At 38.0% G+C, this 11,974-nt stretch overlaps 1 protein-coding gene across 3 annotated transcripts in view; it reads right to left on the bottom strand.

Annotated features, from left to right (window-relative positions):
- LOC122087640 (phosphatidate phosphatase PAH1-like) overlaps positions 1-11,968 on the bottom strand; it is a 13,861-nt gene extending 1,893 nt beyond the window's left edge. The window contains exons 1-7 of one of the 3 annotated variants that reach the window (XM_042656841.1): positions 10,387-11,968; positions 9,590-10,279; positions 8,883-9,478; positions 8,711-8,784; positions 7,497-7,581; positions 6,337-6,423; positions 4,031-4,103 (exon numbers count right to left, since the gene is read on the bottom strand). In XM_042656841.1, coding sequence (XP_042512775.1) covers positions 4,031-4,103; positions 6,337-6,423; positions 7,497-7,581; positions 8,711-8,784; positions 8,883-9,478; positions 9,590-10,279; positions 10,387-11,896 — 3,115 coding nt within the window. In that variant the 5' untranslated portion in view covers positions 11,897-11,968. Of the gene's footprint in view, positions 1-4,030; positions 4,104-6,336; positions 6,424-7,496; positions 7,600-8,710; positions 8,785-8,882; positions 9,479-9,589; positions 10,280-10,386 lie in introns of those variants that run through there. The other 2 variants (XM_042656842.1, XR_006142788.1) reach the window with 2 other exon arrangements.
- Positions 11,969-11,974: the final 6 nt, after the last annotated feature.

Here is an 11,974-nt window from a genome sequence, read left to right as displayed (position 1 = left end):
AAAAAAAAAAGTACAGCATTTAAAACACAACAGCAGCAGCAACAGAAAAAACAACGTTGCAGAAGATAGCAGAAACACAATAAAACAATTAAAGGACTAGTGATTGGATACAATCCCTCATACATGGGCTGCCAAGCTGTCCATTATTGGTTTTGTTAAAGACTACTCACGACTGGGGGAGTGTCCATAGGCTGCCAAGCTGCCATTACTGGTTTTGTTAAAGACTACTCAAGATAAGGGGAGTGTCCACATCATGGTGTGCATCTAGTCATAAAGCTTATTTAGTTTTTTATTGTTAGATTCCTTATAGTCCTTGTAGTTAGACTTTGACTCTTAGCAGGTTTCCTACTGACTCTAATTGCTGGTTTTATAAATAAAGGTAGAGCGCCACGATAGAGACAAGCTGAGTCTATCGTGGTTCAGAACATTCTCTTCCGCTTCCATCGTTTCTCTCTCTCTCTTCGCAATCACAGGTACTGGTTTCAGGTCCTGATTTGTTACAAATTTTGCTACAGTTGAATCTTATGACAGGAAAGAATCATGGTCTATGTTGATAAATTATCAACATATAAGAGTTCTTAAAACCAATGTTGAATTAAAAAGTGTCCAGAGCCTAGGACTGAAACTATCCTCCCACAGGCACATCACTACCTGCTTTGCATGTTTCTAACATCAAAACTTTAAGCCTCATGACCGATGAGCAGAACTGCATCCCAAAACTCCTGATTTCATCTTTTCTTTTTAGTACTGCTCCTTATAAGAGGGATTCCATCCTAAAAAGATCAGTTCAATTTTGCCACCAACTGGTATGTGATTTTACAGATCTGGATTTAGGAACCTTTGAGTTCATAATAATTTAGTTTTATAGGTTTCTAACCAAGTATCAAATATGAACCCTAGTTTCCAATAAGTTGGAGTAAGAACTCTAAAATTTAAATTGCATATGTTAAAAGTTTATGTTGTGTGCTTTACTTATCCTACCGCAGGGGTATTCATCATACCCTGCGGTACTTTGTTGGTGCTTTGTTTCTTTTATATTTCTTTTGTTCAAGTGAACGACATTCTTGTCCTTAGAGTATTGTTTCTTTTATAATAAGATTCTCTTCTTTTATCCACTTGATAGTTCCTTCTCTCTTTCTCTCCTCCTTGGTTTATATTAGCACTAACTTGCTGTCCTAGTTTCTTTCCTTTTCTTCTTCTTCTTCTAGTTGGTTGTTCAAGGTCTGAAACTGTAACAGCCTAAACTTATTGAATATTTATATAAAAAAGAAATTACATGAATTAAATCAAATTACTACTGGAAGTGCCTGGTAGTTCTTAAAATTTGTTTCTTGTAGTTCTACTTTAAATTGTATAAAATATATACAGTGCCTCCAATCTTCCACTTCCAGACTGAGTGTAAGCACCAAAGTGTCAAGATAACCAAATTAACTGTAACTTTACCCAAATTTATCAAAACCCCATCACAATGTCGACCACAGCATAACATATCCTGTACGTAGTCTCTACTGAAAAAAACATGCAAATTCTGTCTGATTGCAATTACAAGGAGGGAAGTGACCTGAATTAGTTTGAAAAATAAAGTTGTACTCATTATTATGTAACTAAAAATGTTATTAAATACGGAAATTAAAATTCAGATGGAATCTTTATTTACCTTTTTAAATCCTAAGAATTTGGTTGCAAAGTAATGCAAATTTTAATAACTACATTTGAGAATGCTCTAAGTTAGTTATGCAATCATTGGTGGAACAGCCTAATGCAGGAGTAGATTACAAGAAACTACCCCAGCAGTTTATAACCCCAAAAAATACAAATAGGAGCAAGAAACAAATAAATAATACCATCAAATAAACCCCCAAGGATACAATACCCATATAGGAGCAAAACCAGCCCAAAACCCAACCTGATAGGAGAGAGAAAGACCTTCTATAGAGCTAGAGAGAGAAAGGTGCGGCCAGGTCTGTGGGAGTCCGATTGAGCTGCACTTTTTGGTATAGATAGTCCCTATGGAGGGTACAAAAACCCCCAAATATGAAGGGACTGACATCTGGTTATGGAGTTATGCGCTTTCTTGATTTTCAGACCTAGGGAGAGAATGTGAAGAATTCTGCAGAAACAACAACTTGTCTTCTTCAGATAACCTTTAAGAGAGGATCGATTGATCTTCTTAGAGTATAGAACCAGTCCTCCAAAGGATCTGCAGATCAGATCTCAAACTTGGGCAGCAATGAGGGTCGATTGGATTCAATAACAAGAACTCTTTGGCTGGTTGATTCTGATTTTGTATGCTTTAACAGGTCTGAACTTCTAATAACAATAAATAGAAAATAAAAATAGAAAAAGAAGAATCGATGGAGGGTTGAGAAGGGTGAAAGAGAATAAAGGAATGGGTATCTCACCCCTCAGGTTTTGAGTATCACACCCCTTAAAGGTTTAGGCATCTCACCTCTCAATAACAGTTTTTTTTAGTTAAAGAGTAATTACTCAATAATTCATTCATTCAAATATGAAATTATAAGTACATAGGCTCCTCTATTTATAGAGGGTAGAATAGCAATCAAACTACTACTAGGAGCTAGTTTTCCAATTGGATTAAACACTCCTACTACAACTAGGAATTCAAAATAGGACTAGGACTTGACTTTATGACTCCAACATGGAGTAGGACTAACTAACTAATAGTCCATATAGGACTTTACAACCAACTAATAGCCTAATGGGCCCTTATTGAATTAAATAGCAACTAATTAAACTAATAAATTAAATCCCGTTTTTCTACCTTGTACCCATAATTTAAGCCCCATTAAAGTGGCATATTTCAAAGAAAACTCATAGGATCAAAGGCCCAACACATACATAACACAACCCAAGGCTTATTTGCAATAAAATAAGTCCAAATGACTTATCTACATCACAACCTCTCCTCTCTAGCAAAGCGGGGGTAAGACTGCGTACATTTGCCCCTCTCAAACCCTACAGTAGTGGGAGTCTCTTGTATTGGGTTGCTCTTTATGCAATCATTGTTGGTAATGATTACAAAAGTTTTCATTTTTTGTTTTGTTTAATTTCATTTCCGTTCCGTTCCTTTCACTTCTAACCAATTAGAGCAGAAGGGAAACAAATATATAAGCAAATCTCATATGGAAATAGCTAGCAACTTACAAGAATAAACTTCGTTTTAGGTGAAATTAGTTACAATAAAATTCGCAGCGTACAACTACAACAACTCAGCCTTATCTCAACTTAATGAGGTTGGCTACATGGCTCCGTACAAAAAAAAAATGAGAAATGAAAAGTGGAAGTAAAAAGAGCACAACACCAGCAAGTAAAAAAACTCTCAACTAAATGGGGTCGGCTACATGGACCCTTGCCCTCCAATCGGCTCCATCCGAAGTCATACTTGGGACAAGACCACAGACCATGCATGTCTCACTACTTCTCCTATGGTTATTTTAGGTCTGCCCCTAGCTCTTTAGCTCTTTCAATCAAATCAGATCCCTCCTCCTTACTGGGGCATCCCCAAACCTACATTGAACATGGCCATACCATCTCAAGTGACTTTCTCAAAGCTTTTCATTGATTGGGGCGACTCCCAAATCAGGTCTAATACGCTTATTCCCTACTTTATCCTTCCTAGTTTTGCCGCATATCAATCTTAACATCCTCATCTCAGCTACACATAATTTCTCTATATGGCAATTCTTAACTGCCCAACATTCTACTCCATACATCATAGCCAGTTGTACAACAGTCCTATAGAATTTTCCTTTAAACTTTAAAGGAATACGTCGGTCACTATATCAACTTTATAACATGGTTTCCTTTTCCTTGATAAGCATGAATGTGTACAATACATGCATGTATAATGATCATTGTCAATTTTCTCCCTTTAACAAAACTAAATCGATTATACAATTAAAAAATAAAAAATAAATAAATAAAAGAAGAGAAGAAGTAACAAATACAATAAACCAACTTCAAAGCACCAAATATTATTCACTTTGTAAAGTGATGATTATGATCACACCTTCTCGGTACAGTGAAGGAAATAATCCATCGGGTGAAATGACAACAGGCCCATTTGGTAATGTTTTCCCATCCTGCAACCACAAGAGTTATTCATTACAAGGAATTAGATGTTTCATTTATATTCATAGTAGCCCCATCCCAAGTTATTTTATGGGCAATTTGTCAACGCTATACCAGGAGGTCTATGCTTTATGTTGTTCCCGGTGATGTAGTACTGATTGAAGATTAGAAAGGGGGAGACCTCATGGAAGCATATTTGACAATCAACAGGTTTTAAGATAGAAAACATGTCAAGTGAAAGTCAAAAATAGAAAAGGCTCAGATGTTAAGATTGGTGGCTAAAAGACAACAAATAACCTCCATTCCCCCTCTATCTCAGTTCAGTCATCCACAAAGAGGGGGAGATCAAAGGGGAAGTTGGCCCTAGAATTAAGTTGGATGTATGAAATGGAGAGATGCCTCCTTAGAGCCATGCAATCATCATTTAATACTAGAATTGGAGGGAAACTCTAATGGGATTGCCATAAGACCAGCCACACTTTGTGGAATAGAGTGTTGGGCAAACAAGGTAGGGAGAAAAAAAAGAGGAGAGCATAGCCAAGATCTCGATATTGCAATGGATGATTGTCAAGACTAGATAGAATTAGAAAGGAGAATAATGCAAAAAAAGATCCACCTGAAATTGTTCAGCCATGAACAACAAAGACAATACGTGCACAAGAGGGGACTGATAAGCTGAAAGTTGAAGACAATTGAAGGATAAGTGAACCCAAAAATAAATTGGATTGAAGTCGTGAGGAAAAAAATGGTGCTTCTTTAAGGAAAGATACTAAAACCTGTACTCTTATAACCTAAAATAGGCTCTCTACAGATAGGATCTCCAGAAAGGGCAAAGTTTCAAGCACAACAGGGTTAGATATGGGAATAGGAAAGATATGGAATTATGCCAGAAACTATAGATAGGAACTGCAAAGCAATAAATCTGGTATTAAATGTGAGAAATAAAAAATCAGAATCAGAACAATAAACCAGTTTATGACAGAAAAGGTGGAATTTAACAACTTTCACAAGGATGATCTTCTTGGCTTCAAACTTTTGTAGAGTGACCTCTGTAATGAGGCAAACTGATCTACAAAAGAACCCAGATATCTCTGTAGAAAGGAGCAAAAGGCCTGCTAAGTAGATTATCAAAAACAGGGCAGGTAAGAAGGATGGCCAATATATGGGAGGATAAATAGGAAGGAAAGGAGAAAATCACAGGGAATGACACCAGAAAGTCCAACTGAAAAGTTTGAGGACAAACTGACTCACATTTATAAGATATGATCAAATTAATCAAGCAGAAATATAAGCCAAAGTGTACTGCCAGCTAGAATTTGGGTTAAAAACTGACTTGAAAACTTGAGATAACTACGAAAAGGATAAGTAGAAGAATAAGGGAGAGAAGAGGCGCAGGAATCCACCAAATTCCCTTGATAATCCACCCAAGTTGAACCACTGAATCCACAGTAGAAAGTTGCGGAAAAACTAAATATCGTATTGCTAAAATCACTGACCAGAGGAGTGTGGCCTTTACAACCCATTTATAGAATCCAGTAATGACCTAATCCAATAATAATCCTATACTAACCAGGAATTCAAAATAACAAATTAAATTGGGAAAAGACTCGACACCATGGCCAAATTGACACTCCTACTAAAGGTAGGACTTACATTATGAACTGCACTCCAATAACAGCTAGGACTACATCTAACAATTCAAATCAAAAAATACAAAAGCAAACTGGACTCAAAACTGACCCACGATTTGGAATAACTTGGTCTAGCTAGGACTCCATCCCACAGCTAGGTCTTCCTCCACTTATTCCTCATCGTACTGCATCATAGCCCTATGTAAAATGGATCAAGGAATAGGATTCTCGCAGTTGAACTCAAGTAGTTAGCACAACACTTAGCTGAGTTTAGCTCTACCTGGCCCTGCCACAGTGGAGAACAAATATATGCTACTTAATTTCCTTCGATTTGTACAGCCATGTGAAAATCAAACCAGTGTGACATAGCTACAACTCTATTCCATGGACAAAGTTAGGGTCACAGAACCAAGATGGACAACTGAACAGATTATCTTTGATGGCTTGAAGCCATCTTAATTTAAGAGGCCTAACCTCACAGATTTACCACCTTGATCCGCAGTCACCAGCTGGAGATCAAATCAGAAGGGGCAAACCATAACTTGACAATTACCATAGCCCTGAGAGTAAATTAGAAGAATAAAAAATACCATGAACCAGCGCATCTTAGTACCTGCTTGATGTTGAGAAGAAAACTCCTGGTTAGATATGCCTGAACAATTGCACGTGCACTCAAAAAGAGTAGTTGATAACCATTTTCCTGCAATCAAATGCAGAATTGAATCAATCTCAATCTCATGTAACAAAAAGGTGTTTCATGTCGACAGACTCAACACTGAAATATTCTAGAGGACAAAATTGACCCCGTTAGATAACATTAAGAACCATTTTTTGTATTGCCTACATAACAGTAACAGAAATAAGTTAATAATTTTTTAACCTCAACTAAAGTACTGTAATAATCAGGTTGTCATCTATATTGCTAATAATCTAGTTTTCCATGAAAGGACTAAGCATATTGAAGTTGATTACATATTTTTCAAGGCATCGCCTAGCATCCATGCCCCCTCAATCGCCTTGGGTCGTCTTGACACCATGACAACTATGGTTGATTGCCATTTTTTTGCGATGTTGCGATGAAGAAGTTGATTCCCACTCCATTTGTTAGCTCTGGTCAACAGCTTGGTGATCTGTTTACTAAAGCATTAATTAGAAGTGTGTTTCTTCAAGAATGTTCCAAGCTACGCATGGTTGATATTTATGCTCTAACTTGAGGGGGAGTGTCAAACATTAGTACCATTCCACAAGGGTGTTTTTGTAATATTCTTGCTGGTTTGGGTCTTATGTGTCATGTTAGTTATGGGAGGCATACTTGTAATTCTTATATTCTGCTTTCATTATATAATATGCTACTACTACCGATTAAAGATTAACTTAATCTCTTCAATCTGTAGCTCTTGTTTTCTCTCCCTATTCTCTTCTTCTAGAATCTATGGTTAGTTGTTCTAAGTCTGAAACTGTCACAAATATTTAACCCAAAAAAAAAAAAAAATCTAGAATGCCACTTAGGGTATAAGTACAGGATATTTCAAGTAATATTTGAAAAAGAAAATCATATTGTCTGATCTATTCTTTTCCGAGCTCTTTCCTGGGTTTGGTCTCTTCGGCATTGTTTCAGGCTGTGGGGTCATTACCTTCATATTTCACTTGTTAATTGTTATCAATCAAAAACAGATCCAACATACAATTATTTTTGAGCATATGAGTTTGTAAGTTTTGAAATGAACAAATTCTATGGAAAATGTTGACGTTATCATACACATGAAAACATACCTTAATGGCAGAGAAAAGCCGTGTTACTCCAGATTGTGTCCAATCCTTCCCAACTAGTGGCATGAATTGACCAAGGACATCCGACCTTAAAAGCATGCGTCAACTATATTAGAAAAGAAGTCATTAATCCTAAGTAAAAGGTTTCACCCTTATCTGACCACTATAACCACAAAATTAAGAACATTGTTGAGGTTGGAAAGAAAGAACAAGGAGAAAAGTAGTCTGTGAGAACATACAACTATTATCAACAGAATTTAGCATGGTGCATCACTTCAACCATAGTTACCATATCCGAATTTATTAATCATAAGTAGATCAAACACATGCTGTCCACTTTTTACACACTGTTAGCAAGAGTTGCGCCAGAACTCACCAAAACACATGCATCATGCAGACTGCTGCCTATATATACCAAAGCATTTTGATTAAACATACTGTTGTAGACAGTTGATCATCAACAGAAAGTCAGAAACATATTAGACTCAAATACTAGGTGATACAATTTTGAAGGAGTTGAGGATCAATCCACAAACATAAAGACAAGAAAGAAAAAACAGTAAGGGAAAAGGAAGTCCGAGACTTAGGAACCCTTCTTAGCCACGGCAGTGACGCCGATTGCCGATTGACTGACAGCACAACCCCAACAGAACCGCCAACAGGTATGCTTCTTCTTCTTCCACTTTATTCTTCACTGCTTCTACTGCTGCCACCTTCTTTCTTTTTTTTCCTTTCACTTTCTTCTTCTTTCCAGCTCCCTTCTTTTTTCATTTTTAAATTATTATTTCTTTTCCTTCTGTATTCCTCTCCTTCTTTTTGTAACTTGCTTTTTTCCTTGAATGATTACTCCTACAGTAATACTGTATTACATTATGTAATCATCCTGAAAGACTGAAACCACACTATGTTACATAATTATGCACGCCTAGGTCGCCTTGGCACCTGGCCACCACCTTGGTTCACCTTGTTGCTGGGACAACTTAACAATCATTACAGATAAGGGATGTTGAAGACTATAATTAAGAAGGATACCAGTTATAGATGACTACTATAATTCTAGCCACTTTTACTGGCAATGTAAGAAAGAAATAATAATAATGAAAACAAAAGGCAAAAAAAACAACATCAAACTACAACGACTGAACATGTGACCCCTCCAAATACTTAAAGCATGATTTGACACCAATAAATTAGTAGAGCAATCCATGTAAACTTACTTGGTAATGGTCCCATCAACATCAGAGATGACAATCCGTGCATTCCACTTCCACAGGTAGATATGGGCATCAACCTGTGGAAAAAGATTGCAACTTAAAAAGAAACTCTGATGGCAATTCAATTGATAACATCGTCAGTTATAAGTATCAATTATAGAAGTGAATAACAAACCTTTTGAGTTCCTAGAACCCTGGTAGAGAAACTGAAGGTTACCATATTCTGGCCTTCTTTAAGATTCAAAGAAGCAATCTGCTCAGTAGTGGGAACATTTGTTCTTACTAGCTGCTTATGAGGAGACTCATTGCCACCAGTGGATACTGGAGCTGGTTCCAAAGGTGGGTTTTGTGAGCCAGGTTCTGAATCAACAAACACCTCCTCATTTGATGAGTTACTGGTGGTGTGCTGAAGAGTTTTAACTCTTCTAAATGGGATTGGCCAAAGCCTCCATCTGCGGCTAGAAGGTGAGGAAGTTGCAGAAGCATCTTCCTTGGGCTTTAGTGACTCATCCTGTTCCATGGGAATTGCATCTTTCGGCTCAACGGGTAAATCTAAACCGAATGCAGCCATTCCGAGAATCACAGGAGCAGCTTGATCCCATGTTAAGTACTTCCCTTTAAATCTAACAATAAGGTTTTCATTCTTGGTAATCGATGCTGCAGAAGCTTTGAACTCCTCTTCAGATATGCAATGTGCATCAAAGATTACACCAGCAGGACCCATCCCCATTCCAGCATAAAGAAGATTTGCACAAAGAGAAATCTCAAATCCTACAAGCCATAAAAGGGATTGATGAAATATAATAAATAATAATTAAAGAGTCAAGCAAAAAAGTATTAGTCCATTGTCAGGATTAAAAACTGCTGTGGGTACTTACTTACCCATTCCTCCACCAGAAGCTCCTTTCTGAATTTCTCCTATCTCATTGGGACTGCATTCTTCTTCAGGCGAGGGTCCTCCTAGACTACTTTGTAGCCCAAGATCTTCTGGTGCTACACCAAATTGCTCATCCTTCCATCCTGGATCATTACTTACAGAATGGACAGACGTGCTGTCAGAATCTTCATTATCCGATCTTCCAACTATCAAATTATTGTTCTCAAGATCCTCAACATCGATGCTTAAACCTGCAGACATACTGTAGCCAGCTGAACCTGAACTAGAAAGGGGAAACCCAATACCAGCGTTGAATACAGGATCATCTGTGGCTTCAGTTTGCTCCTTTGGTGGAAGACTGGAATAAGAATCCCCAAGTGGATCTTCAGTGCCTTGTTTTTTGGCCACGTCCATGAATGGAGAACCAAAGTTTTGTGCATCTGCATCAGCATCTCCAATGCATAAATCTGACAAATCTGAGCAACTCCCAGTGATCTCTTTCTTACTTATACAAACAACTATATCTTTTGAGTGATCATGATCTCGTTTGATGCTTTCAATGGTCTGAGCATCCTGAGTTTGAGTGATAATTTTATCGGCAATTTCACAAACTTCAGAAGGAATCTGATCAGCATTACATATGGGTAGCACGCCTTCTGATGCACTATTAGCTGCAGATAATGAAATCTCAAATCCTGCAAGCCATAAAAGGGATTGATGAAACAGAATGAATAATAATTAAAGAGTCAAGCAAAAAAGTATTAGTCCATTGCCAGGATTAAAAATTGCTGTGGGCACTTACCCATTCCTCCACCAGAAGCTCCTTTCTGAATTTCTGCTATCTCATTGGGACTGCATTCTTCTTCAGGCGAGGGTCCTCCTGGACTATCTTGTAGCCCAAGAGCTTCTGGTGCTACACCAAATTGTTCATCCTTCCATCCTGGATCATTGCTTACAGAATGGACAGACGTGATGTCCGAATCCTCATTATCTGATCTTCCAACTATCAAATTACTGTTCTCGAGATACTCAACATCAATGCTTAAACCTACAGACATACTGTTGCCAGCGGAACCTGAACTAGAAAGGGATAACCCAAGACCAGAATTGAATACAGGATCATCTGTGGCTTGAGTTTGCTTCTTTGGTGGAAGACTGGAATAAGAATCCCCAAGTGGATCTTCAGTGCCTTGTTTTGTGGCCACGTCAATGAATGGAGAACCAATGTTTTGTGCATCTGCATCTCCAATTTGTAAGCAATTCCCAGTGAACTCTTTCTTACTTCTACAAACAACTATATCTGTTGAGTGACCATGATCTCTTCTTTCAATGCTTTCAATGGTCTGAGCATCCTGAGATTGAGAGATAACTTTATTGACAATTTCACAAACTTCAGAAGGAATCCGATCAGCATTACATATGGGTAGTGTGCCGTCCGATGCACTATTAGGTGCTGCCACATTAATATCACTCAAATAATCAGCAGCAGCCCATGCATCTTCACCAGTACAAAACTCCTCATTATCTCCATTGTAGTCAGTTCCTTCACCTGGACCCAGATGAAACTGTGGCGTACTTAACTGCACATTATCTGTGTTTTGTTCCAATGAAGAGATGGGTGCTGTCAGTACATGCCCATCCACACTCACCAATACCACCTCTGAGTCCGAACCCTGAGATTCCACAACATTCTCAACGTGATCTAAGCTCTCATAATGATAAGCCCCAAACTCTGATGACCCAACAGAATCAGCTCCAGGAGATTTGTCATCTTGAAATGTATATAGCCGTCTTCCATTGTCTGCTTCAACATTCTCAAGCTGGTCTCTATTTAAGGAAAGACATTCATTGGAAATAAAGAATTCCTCGGAATTGGATACAGCATTTTCATCTCGACCAAGACTAACATGATTATCATTACTACTGTCCTTACCAATATTACCAATACTGTTACAGCTGCCATTACTATCTAGCTGTGGTACTTCTGGATTGTCAGGATTCTTATGAAGCCCGTCAATCTTCTGATCTTTACTAGGCAAAACCTCTCTAACGAAATAAGCTTCACCAGAATTATCAAGGTACATATGGAAACCAGCTTCCACACCATTCACAGATATGCGAACAATCTTCTCAGAACCTTTAAGGACGCCTTGAAACTTACCAAACCGTACATACCAAGGCGTGCTCCGGTAGGTCCCATCCTGCTGCTCCACAACAATAACATCAACAGCCCCACCGAAGGGATGGAATGGGGTAGCAACAGAATAAACACCCTGTGAAATGAGGCTACCAACCTTACCCACCACATTCATCCTCCCATCCAAGCTAATAATCCAACATTATTATTTAGTTATTTTTTTTTTATTTTTTTTTTTTGGGGGGTGGGGGTG

The sequence above is a fragment of the Macadamia integrifolia genome, chromosome 8 (genome assembly GCF_013358625.1).
Source record: "Macadamia integrifolia cultivar HAES 741 chromosome 8, SCU_Mint_v3, whole genome shotgun sequence".
Lineage (NCBI taxonomy): Eukaryota > Viridiplantae > Streptophyta > Magnoliopsida > Proteales > Proteaceae > Macadamia > Macadamia integrifolia.
This window is presented reverse-complemented; position numbering and strand designations above follow the sequence as displayed.